Source organism: Bos taurus, chromosome 11 (assembly GCF_002263795.3).
Source record: "Bos taurus isolate L1 Dominette 01449 registration number 42190680 breed Hereford chromosome 11, ARS-UCD2.0, whole genome shotgun sequence".
Classification (NCBI taxonomy): domain Eukaryota; kingdom Metazoa; phylum Chordata; class Mammalia; order Artiodactyla; family Bovidae; genus Bos; species Bos taurus.
The window spans coordinates 43,934,192-43,956,090 of record NC_037338.1 but is presented as its reverse complement, the minus strand read 5'-3'; the positions used below and the strand labels follow the sequence as shown (position 1 = coordinate 43,956,090).

At 37.5% G+C, this 21,899-nt stretch overlaps 1 protein-coding gene across 11 annotated transcripts in view; it reads right to left on the bottom strand.

Moving 5' to 3' along the window:
- The window catches only part of GCFC2 (GC-rich sequence DNA-binding factor 2), an 84,650-nt gene that overhangs the window by 49,776 nt on the left and 12,975 nt on the right, over positions 1-21,899 (bottom strand). For 7 of the 11 annotated variants that reach the window (XR_009496436.1, XR_003037163.2, XM_024999405.2 and 4 more), the window contains exons 3-5: positions 12,984-13,205; positions 11,409-11,506; positions 1,973-2,083 (exon numbers count right to left, since the gene is read on the bottom strand). Coding sequence is in view for 9 of the 11 variants with exons in the window: in XM_024999405.2 (XP_024855173.1) it covers positions 1,973-2,083; positions 11,409-11,506; positions 12,984-13,205 (431 nt within the window). In the remaining 2 variants the exon portion in view is untranslated. Of the gene's footprint in view, positions 1-1,972; positions 2,084-6,229; positions 6,460-11,408; positions 11,507-12,983; positions 13,206-21,899 lie in introns of those variants that run through there. The other 4 variants (XM_003586634.6, XM_010810030.4, XM_059891751.1 and 1 more) reach the window with 3 other exon arrangements.

Here is a 21,899-nt window from a genome sequence, read left to right as displayed (position 1 = left end):
GAAAATTTGTGTTGTTTTCAACATTCATTAGTCCTCCAAATATTAATACCATGAAAGCAGACTGGATACACTAATGTCTCACCAGCTTAAAATGCCTCTGACATTTTTTATGGTTGTAATAAAATGTTTTTAAAATTATCACACAGTTTTAAAATTTAGAACTGTAAACTTACATGCAAGAGGCAAATTATAAAATCTCATTTTTCACAAAAGCTTGGTTTTCAGTGTTTTTAAAGCTAGTTCTATTTATGATCTAATATACTCTCAAATGGAGAAGGCAATGGCACCCCACTCCAGTACTCTTGCCTAGAAAATCCCATGGACAGAGGAGCCTAGTGGTCTGCAGTCCATGGGGTCACTAAGAGTTGGACATGACTGAGCGACTTCACTTTCACTTTTCACTTTCATGCATTGGAGGAAGAAATGGCAACCCACTCCAGTGTTCTTGCCTAGAGAATCCCAGGGATGGAGGAGCCTGGTGGGCTGCCATCTATGGGGTCACATAGAGTCGGACACGAGTGAAGTGACTTAGCAGTACCAGCAGCAGCATACTCTCAAAAAAAAAAAAAATAAAAAAATACCAGAGGCTTCAATCAAGATGGTAGAATAGAAATATAAGTAAAATGAAGACACAGAAGAACCACTCTCAATTAAAAGATCAAGAGAATTGCCTTAAAAGAACAATCATTGAAACAGACCTCTTCAGTCTAATAAACACTGATTTCAAAAAGGAGATAATGAAAATACTGAAGGAGTTAAGAAAGGCTGTCAAATGAAATACAGACTACTCTAAAAAGGAACTAGAAACTAGAAAGAGGAGCTGAGAAAAATTAGAAAACTCACTTGCCAAAATGAAAGCTGAGCTAAAGGCAATATAAATAGAAAATGAATAATGCAGAACACATAAGTGTTCTAGAAGATGGAATAATGGAAATCACCCAATCAGAGCAACAGATAGAAAACCAAATGAAGAAAATGAAAGCAATGTGAGAATTATGGGATAATATAAAGAATGCCAATCTATGCATAACTGGAAAAAGGAAGAAAGGGAAAAGGGGATAGAAAATGCATTTCAAGAAATTTGGATGAAAACTTCCCAAACGTAAACAAGGAAATAGATATCTAGGTATAGGAAGCACAGTAGTCACTTCAATCGTGTCTGACTCTTTGCAACACCACAAAATGTACCCTGCCAGGCTCCTCTGTCCATGGAATTCTCCAGGCAAGAACACTGGAATGGGTCACCATGTCCTCCTCCAGGGAATCTTCCTAACCCAGGGATCTGCATCTCCTGCATTGCAGACAGATTCTTTACCCACTGAGCCACCTGGGAAGCCCATAAGAAGCACATGGTCTCAGACAAGATGAACTCAAGCAGACATACAGCAAGACATATTATCATTAAAGTGGCAAAAGTTAAAGAGAGGATTCTAAAGGCTGCATGAGAAAAATGAAGAGTTAATTACAAGGGAACTCTCAGAAGGCTATTAACTGATTTCCCTATAGAAAACGTTGCAGGCTAGAAGGGAGTGGCAAAATATATTCAAAGTCCAGAAAGGAAAAAAATACTCAACCTAGCATACTCTACACATCAAGATTATCATTGAGAACAGGAGAAAGAGAATTTCTCAGAGAAAAAACTAAAAGAATAACAGCAATATTAATCTATCCTAGCAAAGAAGGAATAATCTATAGAAAAGAGAAAAAAGAGAAAATCCAAAATAGAAAGGAAATCACTTAAATGAGCCAGTATACATATTAAATTAAATTTCACAAAAACATTTTTTATGAAAGCAATGATAAACAAAATGCAACAGCAAAAGCATAAACATGAAGATGTAGAAGAGGACATCAAAACCATAAAATGCTGAGTTGGAATGTAAAAATACATAGATTTTTAAATTTTAGAATGTGTTTGAAGACATATGACTATCAGCCTAAAGGAAGTAGATATAGTAATGGGTTAACATACTTGAAAACAGTGTGGGTAACCGCAAGTTGGGCTTCCCTTGTGGCTCAGCTGGTAAAGAATCCGCCTGCAATGCGGGAGACCTTGGTTCGATCCCTGGGTTGGGAAGATCCCCTGGAAAAGAGAAAGGCTACCCACTCCAGTATTCTGGCCTGGAGAATTCCATGGACTGTATAGTCCATGGGGTTGCAAAGAGTCGGACATGACTGAGTGTAAAACCACAAATTTAAAACATACAACAGAGTCACAAAAACCAATAAGAAGAGAACACAAGCATAACACAAAAGAAATCATCAAACCACAAAAGGAAAAAAAATAATAAAGAACAAATACAAAATCAACTGGAAAATAAGGATAAAGTGGTGATAAATATGTATCTATTAATAATTACCTTCACTGCCAATGGAGTAAATGCTGCAATCAAAAGACACTGAGCAGCAGATCGGATTAAAAAACAAGAGCCCACAATATGCTACCTACAAGAGGCCCACTTTAGGGTGAACAACACACAGACTGAAAGTGAGCAGATGGAAAAAGGTATCTCATGCAAACAGAAATAATAATAAGAAAACATGGGTAGCAGAAATGGACTTTAAACAAAGGTCATAAAGAAAGATAAAGAAGGACACTATATAATGATGAAAAAAATCAACATAAGAAGAGTATATTACATTCAACATATATGCACCCAATATAAGAGTACCTGATTACACAGAACAAATACAGACATAAAGGGAGAAATGGACAGGAATACAATAGTAAGAGACTTTAATACCCTACTCATATCAATGGACAGGTCTTCTAGACAGAACATCAATAAGGCAACTGAAATCCTAAATGATATACTAGAACATTTAGACTTAATTGATATTTTCAGGACATTATATATATATATTAAAAAAAAAGGAATATACATTCAAGTGCACATGTAACATTCTCTGTGGTTGACCACATATTGGGGCACAAAAGAAGGCTCAACAAATTTAAGAGTACAGAAATTTTTGAAGCAGCTTTTCTGATCACAACAGCATGAAACTGAAATTAACCACAGAAATAGAAATGACAAAACAAACAAAAAACTCAATTACCTGGAGCCTAAAGAACTTGCCTCAAAAACAAACAACAAAAAAAAACCCCCAATGGGTCAATGATGAAAGCAAAGAAGAAATTAAAAGATACCTTAAGAAAAATGACAATGAAAAGATACCATATAAAAATCTATAGGATGCAGTAAAAGTAGTTCACTTAGAGGGCAGTTCATAGTGATACAGGCCTTCCTCAAGAAACAAGAAAAATCTCAAATAAAAAATCTAACACCTAAAAGAATTAGAAAAAGGAGAAAAAAACAAAACTCAAAGTCAGAAGAAGGAAGAAAATAATAACAATCAGAGAGGAAATAAAGTAGGGACTAAAAATAATAGAAAGAAACCGATAAAAACAAGGGCTGTTTCTTTGAAAGAATAAATAAGACTGACAAACCTCTAGCCAGTCTCACCAAGAAGAAAAGAGAGAGGAATCACATAAACAGAGTGAGATATGAAAGTGGAGAAATCAACAGTCTTATGGACTCTGTGGGAGAGGGAGAGGGTGGGAAGATTTGGGAGAATGACATTGAAACATGTAAAATATCATGTAAGAAACGAGTTGCCAGTCCAGGTTCGATGCACGATACTGGATGTTTGGGGCTAGTGCACTGGGACGACCCAGAGAGATGGTATGGGGAGGGAGGAGGGAGGAGGGTTCAGGATGGGGAACACATGTATACCTGTGGCGGATTCATTTTGATATTTGGCAAAACTAATACAATTATGTAAAGTTTAAAAATAAAATAAAATTTAAAAAAAAAAAGAAAGTGGAGAAATCACAGCTGATATTGCAGAAATACAAAAAAAACTACAAGAAAACACTATGAACAATTATATACTGACAAATAACAACCTGGAAGAAATGGACAAATTTCTACAAACATAACAGCTCACCAGAATTGAATCAAGAAGAAACAGCATACTTTGAAAAGACCAATCACTTGAAGTGAAACAGAATGTGCAATTAAAAAAAAACACAAAACCTCCCTACAAACAAAAGCCCAGGACCTCATAGCTCCCAGGAAAATTCTATCAAACATACAAAAAATAACTCATACTGATCCCTCTCAAAATCTTCCAGAAGACTGTAAAGGAGGGAGCACTCCCAAGGACATTCTATGAAGCCACTATTACTCTGATACCAAAACCACATAAAGATACTATAAAAAAAGAAAATTACAGGCCAGTATCTTTGATGAATATAAATGCAAAAGTCCTAATAAAATACTAGCAGCCTGAATCTAACAACACATAAAAAAGATCATATACCATGACCAAGTTGGATTCATCCCAGGATCACAGGGATGGCTCAACATGCACAAATCAATCAATGAATGTGCGAGCTGGTGATAGACAGGGAGGCCTGGCGTGCTGCAATTCATGGGGTCGCAAAGAGTTGGACACGACTGAGTGAACTGAACTGAACTGAACCACATCTGACACAGAAAAGACAAAACTACATGATCTTCTCAGATGTAGGAAAAGCATTTAACAAAATTCAACATTCATGATACAAACTCTTAAGAAACTGGGTACAGAGGGAACATACTACAGTGTAATAAAAGCAACAAACCTACAGCCAACATAATACTCAGCAGTGAAAAATGGAAAGACTTCCTGGTAAAATCTAAATCAAGACAAGGATGCCCACTCTCACCTCTTCTATTCAACACAGTATTGGAAGTACTAGCCACAGCAATCAGACAAGAAAAACAAATAGAAGGCATCCAGATTAGAAGTGAAGAGGAAACACTGTCATTTGAAAATGTAAGATGATACATAGAAAACCGTAACAACCCACACAAAAACTATTATAACTGTTAAGCAAATTCACGAACTAGCCAGGATACAAGATTAACACACAGAAATTTGTTGCATTTTTTTTACACTAACAAGGAACTATCAGAAAGAATAAAAATCCCTTTTAAAATCACATAATACTTAGAAATAAACCTCACCAAGGAGGTAAAAGACTTACGTGCTGAGAACTATAAAACATTAATAAAGGAAACTGAAGATGATTTAAAGAAATGGAAGACATCCCATGCTCTTGAGTTGGAAGAATTAACATTGTTAAAATGTCCATACTACTCAAAGCAATCTATAGATTTAGTGTGATCCCTATCAAATTACCTATAACATTTTTCACAAAACTAGAACAAATAATCCATATGAAACCACAGAATTGCCAAAGCAATTCTGAGGAAAACAAGCAAAGCTATAGGCATGACCCTCCCAAACTTCAGACAATCCTATAAAACTATAGCAATTAAAACAGTGTGATACTGGCACAAAAAGAGACATGTGGATCAATGTAAAATAACTAAGAAATCCACACAACTATGGCCAACTGGTCTTTGACAAAGGAGGCAAGAATGCAACAATGGAGAAAAGAATTTCTTCAGCAAGTGGTGTTGGAAAAGTTGGACAGCCACATGTAATTTAACACAGTAAGAACATACCCTTACTCCATACACAAAAAATAAATTCAAAATGCTTTAGAGACTTAAATGTAAGACATGACATCAGAAAACTCTTAGAAGAGAACATAGGCAAAACATTCTCTGACATAAATTGTACAGATATTTTCTTACGTCAAAGCAAATTAGAAATAGAAGCAAAAATAAATAAGTAGCACCCAATCAAGCTTATAAGCTTTTGTACAACAAAGGAAACCATAAACAAAATGAAGACAGCCTATGGTGTGGAAGAAAATATTGGGTTCGCCAAACATGAAAAAACCAGAACAAAGTTTTTGAACAATCCAATATTTGCCAATGATCCAACTGACAGGGAGATTCCAAAATCTACAAACAGCTCATACAACTCAATAACAATAACAACAAAAACAACCCAATCAAAAGATGGGTAGAAGATCTACATAGACATTTTTCTAAAAGACACACAGCCAAGAGGCACATGAAAAAATGCTCAACACTGCTAACCATTATAAGAATACAAATCAAAACTACAATGAGGTACTGCCTCACACCAGTCAGCATGTTGTTCTTCAGTCACTAGCAGACTCTTTGTAACCCCATGGACTGCAGCATGCCACGCTCCTCTGCCAGAGCTTGCTCAAATTCATGTCCATCGAGTCAGTGATAGTATCTAACCATCTTACCCTCTGCCGCCCCCTTCTCCTTTTGCCTTCAATCTTTTCCAACATCATGGTCCTTTCCAGTGAGTCAGCTCTTCACATCAGGGAGCCAAAGAAATGGAGCTTCAGATTCAGCATCAGTCCTTCTATTGAATATTCAGGATTGATGTCCTTTAGGATTGACTGGTTTGAGCTCTTTGTAGTCCAAGGGACACTCACGAGTCTTCTCCAGCACCACAATTCGAAAACATCAATTCTTTGGTGCTCAGCCTTCTTTATGGTCCAACTCTCAAATCTGTACATGACTACATGTACATGACTACCAGTCAGAACAGCCATCATTAAAAAGTATACACATAACAAATGCTGGAGAGGGTGTAGAGAATGTACACTGTTCTTGGGAATGTAAATTAGTACAGCTACTATGGTCAGTAGTATATGGAGGTTCCTCAAAAAACAAAAACTAAAGCTGCTATATGATCTTGCAATCCTACTCCTGGGCATATATCCAAAGATAAATATAATTCAAAAAGATACATGCACCCCAACATTGACCACAACACTATTTACAATAGCCAAGACATGGAAACAACCTAAATGTCCACTGACAGATGAGTGGATAAAGATGAAATGGTACATATATATTAATACAACAGACTACTACTCAGCCATAAAAAAGAACGAAATAATGTCATTTGCAGCAACATGAATGGACCTAGAGATTATCATACAAAGTGAAGGAAGTCAGAAAGAGAAAGACAAATACCATATGATATCACTTAAATGCTGGGTCTAAAATTTGACACAAATGAAGTTTTACCTATGAAACAGAAACAGACTCACAGATATAAAGAACATACTTGTGCTTGCCAAGGTAGGGGAGGTGGGGAAGGGACGGATTGGGACTTTTGAAATATCAGATTCATATGAAACTTATGTATAGAATAGATAATCAAGAAGGTCCTAATCTATAGCCCAGGGAACTATATTCAATATCCTGTGATAAATCATAATGGAAAAGAATATGAAAAACGAATGTATATATGTATATATAAAACTGAGTCACTTTGCTGTACAGTAGAAATTACAATATTATAAATAAGATATACTTCAATAAAGTAAATAAGAACAGCAACAAACCAAATATTTGTTTTTTCATGATAGAAGTTGCCATCTAACTCCAGGTGAGTGAAAGGATAGCAAATAGAAGTATGCTGGTGGGTTTGTAGGTAAAGCTTTTCATTTTAAGCCACCATTATTTGGGTTTTCTGTTACTTGCAAAAGAATGCATTCCTAGGTAATACATGTTGTAACACAGTATATTTCACATTACAAAGAAAGAAAAACAACCAAAAACATCTCTGATCAAAAGAAAGAAAAAAAAAAAAGGAAGAAAAAACCAAGCAAATATTTCGGTTCTTATTAGTAGTAGTGAAAAAAATAATTCAGACTGCAAATAACTAGAAAACAGAATGGCTCAGAGACTTCTAAATTACAACTGAAAGCTTACTTTTACTTAGCTTTTTAGTGTTAGTAACATGAGGATTGTAAAAAATTTTCTTGCTTAAAAGAGCAAACCAAATTTCAAAGCACTCCTACTAAAAAGATTAAAAATAAAGTTTTTAATAATTCTAAAATTTTTCAATTAAAATAATTATAATTTTGAGCCTTATAGCCACCTACTCAGATAGGTAACACTATCATTCCCACTTTATCATTCCCATTTTATTGTTGAGAAAACAGATTTAGAAAAATGAAATAATTTTCTCAGAGTATACAAATATTTATTGAGCTCTCACCATATTAGGCACTATGGGATATAATACTGAAAAAAATAGTTAATAATTCTTGACTTCAAGGAGAGTGCATTTTAGTGGTAAAGTCAGAACCCAAATCCAGGACATTTGACCCCAAGTGTAATGCTTTCTGTTGTTAGTTTTTTTTAACCCTATTTATGTGTTTGAATGTCACATTTAGGCATCTAACATACTTATAACTGTAAACTTAAAAGTAAAAAAGATATAGTTGCCTCAAGGGGCTTATAATATATGGAAAGCATTTATAATCTAGTGGGAAAAGAACATGATGTACATGGTATAGTGGGCTGAATGATGGCCTCCCAAAGTTAGGTCTATGTCCTAACCCCTGGAACCTCTGACAATAACCGTGTTTGGAAATGAGAGTCTCTGGGGTTGTAATTAAGTGAAGAATATCAAGATAAGATCACCCTGGATTATCCAAGCAGGCCCTAAATCTGATGACACATATCCTTATAAGAGACACATTAAGCAGAGGCACAGAGAAAGCCGTGTAAAGGAGATGGAGACAGAAATTATGTGGTCACAAAGCAAGGAATACCTGGAGCTAACAGAATTTAGACAAAGCAAGAACGAATTCTCCACTGAGAGATTCGAGGCAATCCCTAACAAAATGCCAGACTTTCCAGTGGGTAAAGAATCTACTTTTAATGCAGGAGACATAGGACATGGGTTCGATCCCTGGAGGAGGGCATGGCAACCCACTCTGGTATTCTTGCCTGGAGACTCCCATGGACAGAGGAGCCTGGTGGGCTACAGTCCATAGGGTTGCAAAGATTCAGACATGACTAAAGCGACTGATCACGCACACCAAAATACCAATGAAATTTTTCATGGAATAAGAACAAATAATCCTAACATTTATATGAAACCACAGAAGACCTTGAAATAGCCAAAGAAATCTTGAGGAAGAACAAAGCTAGAGATATCAAGCTCCCAGATTTCAAACTACAGTAATCAAAACAACATATTACTGGAACAAAAAGAGACACATAAATCAATGGAACAGAACAGATAGCACAGGAGTAAACACATGCTCATATGGTCAGTTAATCTATAACAAAGAAGGCAAGAACATACAGTGAGGAAAAGACAGTGGTGGTGGTTTAGTCGCTAAGTTGTTCCCAGCTCTTGTGACTCCATGAAGTGTAGCCCACCAGGCTCATCTCTCCATGGGATTTCCCAGGCAAGAATACTGGAGTGGGTATCCATTTCCTTCTCCAGGAAAAAAGACAGCCTCTTCAATAAAATGGTGCTAGGAAAACTGGACAGCTACATTTTTGCAAAAGAATGAAATTGGACCACCTTCTTACACTACTTACAAAAATCATTTCTGAAACCATAAAACTCCTAGAAGAAAACATAAATGATATGCTCTTTGACATCAATCTCGGCAATATTTTTTTGGCTATGTCTTCTCAGGCAAGGGCAATAAAAGCAAAGATAAACAAATGGAACTACAAACTAAAAACATTTTGCGTAGTAAAGGAAATCATCAACAAAAAGGCACCCTATTGAATGCGAGGAGATATCTACATATGATATATTTAAAAAATAGTTAATATCCAAATTATATTAAGAACTCATACACCTCAATAAAAAAAAAAAACCTGATCAAAAAATCCACAGAGGATTGGAAAAGATATTTCTTCAATGAAGAGTTAAAATGGCCAAGAAACACATGAAAAAATACTGAACATCACTTCTCATCAAGGAAATGCAAATCGATACCACAATAAGACACTTCACACCTATTAAAACGGTTATTATCAAAAAGACAACAAATGGGACTTCCCTGGTGGTCCAATGGTTAAGAGGCTGCCTTCCAATACAAGGGAAGTGGGTATGATCCCTGGCTGGGGAACTAAGATCCCACACACTGCAGGGAAACTAAGCCTGTGTGCCACAACTAATGAGCCTGCGTGCTCTGGAGCCTGCACACCATGACTAGAGAAAAGTCCGGGCATGCCACAACTAACACCTGACATAGCCACGTACATAACAAGGAAGTGTTGGCAAGGGTGTAGAAAAAAGGGATCCCTTGTGCATTGTTCATGGGACGTACATCGGTACAGCAACCAGGGAAAACACCACGGAGATTCCTCAACGTGTGAAAAAAAAGAACTACCATATCATCCAGCAATTTCACTCTAGGTAATTACCTGAAGAAAATAAAAACATTAATGTGAAAAGTTCTACGCAACCCTATGCTCACTGAAGCATTATTCACAGTTGCCAAGATAAGGAAGCAACGTAAGTGTCCACTGACATGCAAATAGATAAAGAATATGTGGTGTGTGTGTATGTGCGTGTGTGCGCGCATGCACGCACTTCGTGGTTCAGTTGTGTCCGACTCTTTGCGACCCTCTGGACTCTAGCCCACCAGCCTATTCTGTCCATGGGATTTCTTCTCATGCAGGAAATACTGGAGTGGGTTGCCATTTCCTTCTCCAGGGGATCTTCCTGACCCATGGATCAAACCCACATCTACTGTGTCTCCTGCACTGCAGGTAGATTCTTTACCCAATGAGCCACTGGATAAGTCTCATATATACATGTGTGTGTGTGTGTGTGTGGGTGTGTACACACAATGGAATATTATTCAGCCATAGAAAAGAATGACATCATGCCATTTGTCACAACATGGATGGACATACAAGGTATTATGCTAAGTGTAACAAGACAAAGACAATCTCTTGGATCTCACTTATATGTGGAATGTAATAAACAAAACAAAACAGACAACTGATAGATACAAAGAACACCCTGGTGGTTGCCCAAGGGGAGGGGGAAATAAGTGAAGTGAATTAAGAGGTTCAAACTTCCAGTTATAAAATAAATAAGTCACAGGGATGTAACACAGTGTTCCCCAATCTTTTTGGCACCATAGATGTTGTGGAAAACAATTTTTCCACAGATCAGGAGTGTGGGGGATAGTTTCAGGATGATTCAAGCATATTACATTTGTTGTGCACTTTATTCCTAATTTAATGCTGCCACTGATCTGATAGAAGGTATTAGTATTAGTTCATGGCCCAGAGGCTGGGGATCCCTGATGTAATATACAGCTTAAGGAACATAGTCAATTACGCTGTAATAATTTTGCACTGTGAAAGATGGCTACTAGACTTATCATGGTGATTTATTCATCATGTATTTAAAAGTCAATCACTGTTTTGTACACCTGAAACTAACAAAATACTGTATGTCAATTCTACTTCAATTTAAAAAAGAAAAAAAAAGAAAAAGGGGGAAAAAAGAATTCTTCCCCAGGGGCTTCAAAAGGAGCACAGTCCTACCAATACCTTGAATTGAGCCTTCTAGCCTCAACAACTGAGAGAGAATAAACGTTGTTTTAAGCCATCAAGTTTGTGGTAATTTGTTACCACAAATACATATGGAACAAAACTAATACATATGGTATAAAAAATTACTACCTTTGTGATTTTAACAGCTTTCCTCATCTGCTGCTGCTCCCAAATATCTTGAGTTTTTTCATCTTGACTATCGTCACTTGTTTCTTCATTTCTAGTTGCTAGAAAAAAAAAGTTGAAGTATAAATAATCCATATTTTTCCATTCTAATTAAAGTGAAGTGAAAAGTTGCACAGTCGTGTCAACTCTTTGCAACACCATGGACTGTAACCTGCCAGGCTCCTCTGTCCATGGAATTCTCCAAGCAAGAATACTGGAGTGGGTTCCCTTTTCCAGGGGATCTTCCAACCCAGGGATCAAACCCTGGATTGGATTGCAGGCAGATTCCTTACTGTCTGAGCCATTCTAATAGGAGCAGCAATCGGCAATTCAGGAGCTTATAAGTGGCTTAGCAGTACTTTTTATGTGTTAAATTCTTCTTCCCAATACCTAATTCTGGGAGGAAGGCACTATTAGTATCCTCTCTCTATAAACAAAGAAATTTAGATAGCAGGAGGTTATATAACATAGTCCTATATCAAAGGACTGTGTTGAAACCAGGCCTTGATTCGAGTAATTTGACTTCAAAATCTGCACTTATCATCACACTGTCTCACTGAAAACACGGTGGTCTCACTTATGAAAAAGCTTGGGAAAAAATCAAACACTTGGTTTCATCAGTTCAGTTCAGTTCAGTTGCTCAGTCGTGTCTGACTCTGCGACCCCATGAATTGCAGCACGCCGGGCCTCCCTGTCCATCACCAACTCCTGGAATTCACTCAAACTCACATCCATCGAGTCGGTGATGCCATCCAGCCATCTCATCCTCTGTTGTCCCCTTCTCCTCCTGCCCTCAATCCCTCCCAGCATCAGAGTCTTTTCCAATGAGTCAACTCTTTGCATGAGGTGGCCAAAGTACCGGAGTTTCAGCTTTAGCATCATTCCTTCCAAAGAACACCTAGGACTGACCTCCTTTAGAATGGACTGGTTGTATCTCCTTGCAGTCCACGGGATTCTCGAGAGTCTTCTCCAACATCAGAGATTCTCAGTTATGCCTGAGAATCTAAATATGTATCAAAAATAATTTCTGGGTTAATAGGAACCAAAATACCATTCAGAAATGGTATTATCTGAAGTGACAAAAATCTGGTAAAATATTCCTCTTAATAAATGAAAAATGTGAAAATATTCTTTGAGACCTAATGATTGTTGGTTGAGGAAAACTTTTTACTAGAGCAGGGAAGATTTTAATATATGACACCTAAAATCCCTATAGATGCTTCCATGTTAAAAAATCTTATAAAGGTGACAATGGAAATCTTCAATATCAAAAATATTTTATCAAAAACTCTACAAATTTTTTAATCTGTCAAGAATGATCAAGTGGAGATCAGATAACAGTAAGCATTATTGCACCCTTTGATAATATTTTGATACAGACATGTAAAATATTTTAGAAGCCATGATGTCAGTGATATTGGTATAAAACATTTTAGAATAGGAGAAGCTACATTATGTTTTTATGGATATACTTACCATAATATATTCTACTTAAAAATGCCTTAATATTCAAATACTATAAATAAATTAAATACGTACTTGTTTCTTCAGCCATTCTTTGTCTAAGTGTTTGAGGCTTTGGGGTAAATGGCATTATATCTTTAAAATCATCAGGCTCACTTTCAGAATCTTCACTGTTTTTCTTCATACCAGAGTTGGTGAAGGTATGTTTTACATCCAAAGAAATATAGTCTTCTTGGGCCCTGGCCAATTTGCATTTTCTGTAGGTTGCTTGCATAACAGCTGCATCAGGGATATTTACTGAAAGGAACAAAGAGGAGGACATTGAAAACAAAATACCAAAAGAAAGAAATATTCCTCATAATTAAAGGAAAAAAGCACCATTTTTCCAATTTTTTCATTATTTTGATATAACTAAAAGATTCAAAATCTGCATCAATAATGGAAGATATTTCGGCAGAGGTTAAATATAACATAAAGAAATGAAGCAAATCTCGAAGCATCAGAAAATAAACTGAAACAACTCCAATTAATCTTTTATGTTTCTTATTCATCATATGTTGTTGCTGACTTTTTGTTGAGGGCTAGCTACTTCTCCTTTCCAGAAATTCTGAGATTACCCAGGTAGGGATGTGGAGAGGACTGAGCATGGAGTTACTCGTGGAGTGTGGAGAGCAGAATGATGGGTGGGAGAGCCGTCTGACATAAAGTACAAGGGACAGCCTACTGTGACCTGCCCCTAGACACTGGGCATCCAGGCACACAGGGAGTGAGAGACTGAAACCCAGTACACACTCAGATCAGGCTCAAGGGCCTGCGGTAATCCTCACATAAACAAATATAAGTGAAAAAGTATTAAAAAAAAATCAGGTTATTTACCAGGATTAAAATATTTAAAGGACATCTTTTAATAAAACCTTATTTTATTTTTTATTTTATTCATTACAAACTTTATTGATATCGACTCTTTCAACTCAAAACAAGTTTCTTCATGCACGATCTAAGTTATCTCTACACTCAGGAAACAAATGGTTTCTTAAGGTAAACAAAATGGAAAGGGAAATAATCATTTCTAATACTTCAAAATATTAACAGGAATACCAAGTCACTGAGTAAAATTTTCTAACTTTTCTCACAAATTAGTCCAAATTCTTTGAGAAATAAAAGGATCATATAACTGGAGATACAGAAATATTCTATTTTTTAATAAATTATTTTAATTGGAGGATAACTGCTTTACAACACTGTGATGGTTTTCGCCATACATCAACATGAATCAGCCATGGGTATACATGTGTCCCCCCCATCCAGAAGCCCCTTGCCTTATCCCTCTGGGTTGTCCCAGAGTACTGGCTTTGGGTACCTGTTTCATGCATTGAAACTGCAGTGGTCATCTGTTTTACACAGGATAGTATACATGTTTCAATATCATTCTCTCAAATCATCCCACCCTCGCCTTCTCCCACATAGTCTAAAAGTCTGTTCTTTATATCTGTGTCTTTTTTGCTGCCTTGAATATAGGATTGTCATTAACTGTCATCCCAAATTCCATACATATGTGTTGATATACAGTATTTGTGTTTCTCCTTCTGACTTACTTCATTTTGTATAACAGGCTCCGGTTTCATCCACCTCATTAGAATTGACTCAAATGTGTTCCTTTTTATAGCTGAGAAATATTCCATTGTACCACAACTTACTTATCCATTTGCCAATCGACATCTAGGTTGCTTCCATGTCCTAGTTATTGTGCTAGTTAATGTCCTAGTTCATTGCAGTAATAGTGCTGCAATGAACATTGGGGTACAATGTGTCTCTTTAAATTCTGGTTTCCTTGGTGTGTATGCCCAGCAATGGGACTGCTAGGTTGTATGGCAGTTCTATTCCCAGGTTTTTAAGGAATCTTCACACTGTTCTCCATAGTGGCTATATGAGTTTGCATTCCCACCAACAGTGTAAGAGAGTTCCCTTTTCTCCACACCCTCTCCAGCATTTACTGTTTGTAAACTTTTTGATGACAGCCATTCTGACCGGCGTGAGATGACACCTCATTGTGGTTTTGATTTGCATTTCTCTAATAATGAGTGATGTTGAACATCTTTTCATATGTTCACCTGCCATCTGTAGAGTCCTTGAACTACAAGGAGATCAAATGAGTCAATCCTAAAGGAAATCAGTGCTGAATATACATTGGAAGGACTGATGCTGAAGCTCCAATACTTTGGGCATGTGATGCAAAGAAGTGACTAATGGAAAAAGACCCCGAGGCTGGGAAAGATTGAAGGCAGGAGAAGAAGGGGATGACAGAGGATGAGATGGTTGGATGGCATCACCAACTCACTGGACATGAATCTGAGCAAGCTCCAGGAGTTGGTGATGGACAGGGAAGCTTGGCGTGCTACGGTCCATGGGGTCGCAAAGCGTTGGACATGACTGAGTGATTGAACTGAACTGATGTCTTCTTTGGCGAAAAGTCTGTTTAGTTATTTTGCTCACTTTTTTGATTGGGTTGCTTGTATTTCTGGTATTGAGCTGCATGAGCTGCTTATGTATTTTGGAGATGAATTCTTTGTCAGTTGTTTCATTTGCTATTATTTTCTCCCATTCTGAAGGCTATCTTTTCAACTTGCTTACAGTTTCCTTCATTGTGCAAAAGCTTTTAAGTTTAACTAGGTCCCATTTATTTTTGTTTTTATTTCGATTACTCTGGGAGGTGGGTCATAGAGGATCTTGCTGTGATTTATGTCAGAGTGTTTTGTCTATGTTTTCCTCTACGAGTTTTATAGTTTCTGGTCTTATATTTAGATCTTTAATCCATTTTGAGTTTATTTTTGTGTACGGTGTTAGAAAGTATTCTAGTTTCATTCTTTTACAAGTGGTTGACCAGTTTTCCCAGCACCACGTATTGAAGAGACTATCTTTTCTCCATTGTATATTTTTGCCTCCTTCATCAAAGACAAGGTGTCCATAAGTGCGTGGATTTATATCTGGGCTTTCTATTTTGTTCCACTGATCTATATTTTTTTCTTTGTGCCAGTCCATACTCTCTTGATGACTGTAGCTTTGTGGTATAGTCTGAAGTCAGGGAGGTTGATTGCTCCAGTTTCATTCTTTCTTCTCAAGATTGCTTTGGCTATTCAAGGTTTTTTGTGTTTCCATACATTGTGAGATTATTTGTTCTAGTTCTGTGAAAAATACCATTGGTAGTTTGATGAGATTGCACTGAATCTATAGATTGCTTTGGGTAGTATACTCATTTTCACTATATTGATTCTTCCAATCCATGAACATGGTATGTTTTTCAATCTATCTGTGTAATCTTTGATTTCTTTCATCAGTGTTTTATAGTTTTCTATATACAGGTGTTTTGTTTCTGTAGGTAAATTTATTCCTAAGTATTTTATTCTTTTCAATGCAATGGTGAATGGGATTGTTTCTTCAATTTCTCTTCCTGATTTTTCATTGTTGGTGTATAGGAATGCAAGGGATTTCTGTGTATTAATTTTATATCCTTCAACATTACTATATTCATTGATTAGTTCTAGTAATTTTCTGGTGGCATCTTTAGGGTTTTCTATGTAGAGGATCATGTCATCTGCAAACAGTGAGAGTTTCACTTCTTTTCCAATCTGGATTCCTTTTATTTCTTTTTCTTCTGATTGCTGTGACTAGGCCTTCCAAAACTATGTCAAATAGTAGTGATGAGAGTGGGCACCATTGTCTTGTTCCTGATTTTAGAGGAAATACTTCCAACTTTTCACCATTGAGGATAATGTTTGCTGTGGGTTTGTTGTATATGGCTTTTATTATATTGAGGCATGTTCCTTCTATACCTGCTTTCTGGAGAGTTTTCATCATAAATGGATACTGAATTTTGTCAAAGGCTTTTTCTCCATCTATTGACATAATCATATGGTTTTTATCTTTCAATTTGTTAATATGGTATAACACATTGATTGATTTGTGAATATTGAAGAATCCTGGCATCCCTGGAATAAAACCCACTTGGTCATGATGAAAAACACTCTAATTTTTAAAACAGATAAAGAGAAACAGTTCTTAGAACTTACAGAATATACTTGACACCAGAACTAAGAAGATCATGAAGTGGTTGTTTAATTATGAAGCAGTAAGTGGTGAACACTAGAAACCAACATGCTCATTAAAAACAAGGAGAGGCAAATCAAGTGACTTACTTGACTAGGATTTTTTGTAAAATAGTACCAGGAAAATGATGCAGGTGTCTCTTCAACTTCTCAAAACACTCAGGATAATGTTAGCATTTCCTGACGTTGGCTACACATTAGAACTACCTGGAAAGGTTGATAATCTGATAACTAGGGTCCCATCAAAAATATGGGATCTAAATTCAGTTGATCTGAGGCAAAGTTGAGCAACAGTATGTTTTACAGCTCCCTCAGTTCAGTCACTCAGTTGTGTCTGACTCTTTGTGACCAGACTCTTTGCAACATGAACTGCAGCACGTCAGGCTTCCCTGTCCATCAGCAACTCCTGGAGCTTGCTCAAACTCATGTTCATCAAATCAGTGATGCCATCCAATCATCTCATCCTCTGTCATCCCCTTCTCCTCCTGCCTTCAAACTGCCCCAATCTTTAGAGTTCCCAGGGAATTTTAATGTGCTACCAGGCTTCAGCAATACGTGAACCGTGAATTTCCAGATGTTCAAGCTGGTTTTAGAAAAGGCAGAGGAACCAGAGACCAAATTGCCAACATTTGCTGGATCACTGAAAAAGCAACAGAGTCTCAGAAAAATATCTATTTCTGTTTTATTGACTATGCCAAAGCCTTTGACTGTGTGGATCACAATAAACTGTGGAAAATTTTGAAACAGATGGGAATACCAGACCACCTGACCTGCCTCTTGAGAAACCTATATGCAGGTCAGGAAGCAACAGTTAGAACTGGACATGGAACAACAGACTTGTTCCAAATAGGAAAAGGAGTATGTCAAGGCGTATATTGTCACCCTGCTCATTTAAGTTATATGCAGAGTATATCATGAGAAACGCTGGGCTGGAGGAAGCACAAGCTGGAATCAAGACTGCCGGGAAAAATATCAATAACCTCAGATATGCAAATGACACCACCCTTATGGCAGAAAGTGAAGAGGAACTAAAGAGCCTCTTGATGAAAGTGAAAGAGGAGAGTGAAAAAGTTGGCTTAAAGCTCAACATTAAGAAAACTAAGATCATGGCATCCAGTCCCATCATTTCATGGCAAACAGATTGGGAAACAGTGGAAACAGTGGCTGACTTTATTTTGGGGGGCTCCAAAATCACTGCAGATGGTGACTGCAGCCAGGAAATTAAAAGACGCTTACTCCTTGGAAGGAAAGGAGTTACCTAGACAGCATATTAAAAAGCAGAGACATTACTTTGTCAACAAAGGTCCACCCAGTCAAGGCCATGGTTTTTCCAGTGGTCATGTATGGATGTGAGAGTTGGACTATAAAGAAAGCTGAGCGCAAAAGAACCGATGTTTTTGAATTGTGGTATTGGAGAAGACTCTTGAGAGTTCCTTGGACTGCAAGGAGATCCAACCAGTCCATCCTAAAGGAAATCAGTCCTGGGTGTTCATTGGAAGAACTGACGTTGAAGCTGAAACTCCAATATTTTGGCCATCTTATGCGAAGAGCTGACTCATTTGAAAAGACTCTGATGTTGGGATAGATTGAAGGCAGGAGGAAAAGGGGACGACAGAGGATGAGATAGTTGAATGGCATCACTGACTCAATGGACATGAGTTTGGGTAAACTCTGGGAGTTGGTGATGAACAGGGAGGCCCGGCGTGCTGCGGTTCATGTGGTCTCAAAGAGTCAGACATGACTGAGTGACTGAACTGAACTGAACCAGGGTTATGATGATACACTTAGGTTCAAGTGCATGAATACAGAAACAAAAACACTTGAACTGGAAGTGATTCACCTATCAGTCTCTCCCCCGGTGGCTCCGATGGTAAAGAATCTGCATGCAATGCAGGAGACCAGGGTTTGATCCCTGGGTTAGGAAGATTCCCTTGGAGAGGAAAATGGCAACCCACTTCAGTATTCTTGCCTGGAGAACCCCATGGACAGAGAAGCCTGGCAGGTTACAGTCCATGGAATTGCAAAGAGGTAAACATGACTGAGTGACTAACACTTTCACCTACTGGTGACTTGATGGGGTTTAATCAATAAATCACAAGCAGTGGACTAAATAGTCAGAAAACTAGTGTTACATAAAGCTAATCCTCTCTGAAGCTACAATAAAGAAATAAAAGCTCAAGGAAGACTCTTCCATCCTGTCCTGTCTATAACTAACACCTAGCTCAAGGGTTCCCACATAGCAGATGCTGTTCAGACATAAGATGAATTAATAATGTTAGTATATTGCTTTATAATAATAAAAACATATTTTTACAGATTTATAACTCATAAATAATTTTCATATATATCATCTGACCTAAAAAGTAGTGGTTAGGAGGGTGATCAAGATGGCAGAGTAGGAGCTCATCTCTCCCCACAAACACATCAAATACACATCTACAAGTGGAACAATTCTCACAGAAAACCAACTGGAAACTAGCAAATCTACACAACCAAAGCTGCAAGAAAGATCTCCATGTAACTGGGTAGGAGAGGAAGAAAAGGGGGCATTATGACAAGACCCATGTCCTTGGGAGAGACATGTAAGAGAGAAGGTCCACACTGTCAGACTCTTGTCTGGGGAGTACCCCTGCCAGCTGAGAAATCTGTTGGGACAGAGAGAGGGGCTGGAGAAGCCTAGACTTTATTTGAGTGCAGGCATGATGACTTGCTAACAGTAAGGGTGAAAAGGAACTAGCTGCTGATGCCTGCTCCCCCACTGTTCTTCCCAAGCCTCACCTTACTTCCCAATCAGAAGCACGCACCAAGTAGGGCCACAAATACAAATACGCTAAGTGCAAATAGAACATGGGAGAGAACACCAGTTACTTCTGTGGAGACAGTCTTGAGGGTCTGGGCTGTAGTCCTGGCTGAATCACGTAGCCCATTGTCAATGTACACATGGAAGGGGTGGCTTCTGTACCATCTGAGCCACCACGGAAGCTCCTGAATACCCTATCCGGCAAGATTATCATTTAGAATAGAAGATAAAGAATTTCTCAGACAAGTAAAAACTATAAGAATTCAGTATTACTAAACCTACCCTAAAAGAAATATTGAAATGTCTCTAAATAAGAGAGAAACAAGAATCTATAGGAAAGGGAAAATCACAATGGGATGCCAAATACATAAGAGGATTGCTGCTGCTGCTGCTAGGTCACTTCAGTCGTATCCGACTCTGTGCGACCCCAGAGACGGCAGCCCACCAGGCTCCCCAGTCCCTGGGATTCTCCAGGCAAGAACACTGGAGTGGATTGCCATTTCCTTCTCCAATCATGAAAGTGAAAAGTGAAAGTGAAGTCACTCAGTCGCAGCCAACTCTCAGCAACCCCGTGGACTGCAGCCTACCAGGCTCCTCCATCCATGGATTGTCCAGGCAAGAGTGGGTTGCCATTGCCTTCTCCATAAGAGGATTGAAGATCACTTAAATAATCTATGTACTTCATAGATTAAAAAATATTCTTGTAAAAGCAATTATAACTACAATGAACAGCAAAAGAATAAGCATGAAGATGTAAAATATGAGATCAAAATTTTAAATGTGGGGGAAGGAACTATAAAAATGTAAATTTTTTACAACATATTTGACTTGTATGCCTATCACTTTAAAGCAAGTTGATATAGTTATGGGTCAACATATCAATATTTGAACCCCACAGTAATCACAAATTAAAAACACAGAATAGATTCATAAAAACCAAAAAAGGAAGGAACTCAAGCAAAATACAAAAGAAAACACCACACCACAAAAGGAAAAACAAAAAGAAGAAACAGAAAACAAGTACAAAAACAACTGGAAAACAAGGTTTAAGATGGCAACAAATACATACTACCAGTAATTTTACTTTCAAAGTCAATGGACTAAATGCTCCAAATAAAGAGTGGCAGGCTGCATAAAAAAACAAGAACCTGAAATACACTATCTATCAGAGACTCACTTCAGCGTGCAAAACACACACAGACAGAAAATGAGGAGATGGAAAAAGATATGCAAATGATGAGAAAGTCGTAGTAGCAATACTCATATCAGACAAAACAGACTTTAAAATAAAGGCTATAAAGACAAAGGGCACTGTGTAATTATAAAGAAATCAATACTAGAAGAGGATTTACACTCATTAACATATATACACCCAATCTAGGATCACCTAAACATATAAAGCAAATACTATTAGGTTGGTACAAAAGTTAACTGAGCAGTTTTGGATCATGAATTTTAAATCATTATAACTAGGCTCAAACATATCTTTATTAAACAAAATAGGCACCTGTCTCAGTCAACACATTTTTGCCAATCAGAAATACGTTTATTTATTCCTGTAGTATAGAAATCCATGCTTTGGGATTCAGTAAGCTCTGGGAAAGCATTTTCTGCCTCCTGCTGGGTGTGGAAGCATTTTTCCTGCAAAAAGTTGTTGAGATGCTTGAAGAAGTGGTAGTCAGTTGGTGAGAGGTCAGATCAATATGGCAGATGAGGCAAAATTTTGTAGCCCAATTTGTTCAACTTTTGAAGTATCGATTATGCATTGTAGTCAGGAGTTTTCATGGAGAAGAACTGGGCCCATTCTGTTGACCAATGTCAGCTGCAGGCACTGCAGTTTTTAGTTCAGCTTACAATTTGCTGAGCATACTTCTCAGATGTAATGGTTTCGCTGGGACTCAGAAAGCCAGAGTGGTCAAACGGAGAGCAGACCACCAAACAATGACCGTGACCTTTTTTTGATGCAAGTTTGACTTTGGGAAGTGCTCTGGAGCTTCTTCTCAGTCCAACCCACTGAGCTGGTCACTGCCAGTTTTTTTTTTTTTTTTATAAAATCCACTTTATGTTGCACATCACAGTCTGAGAAAT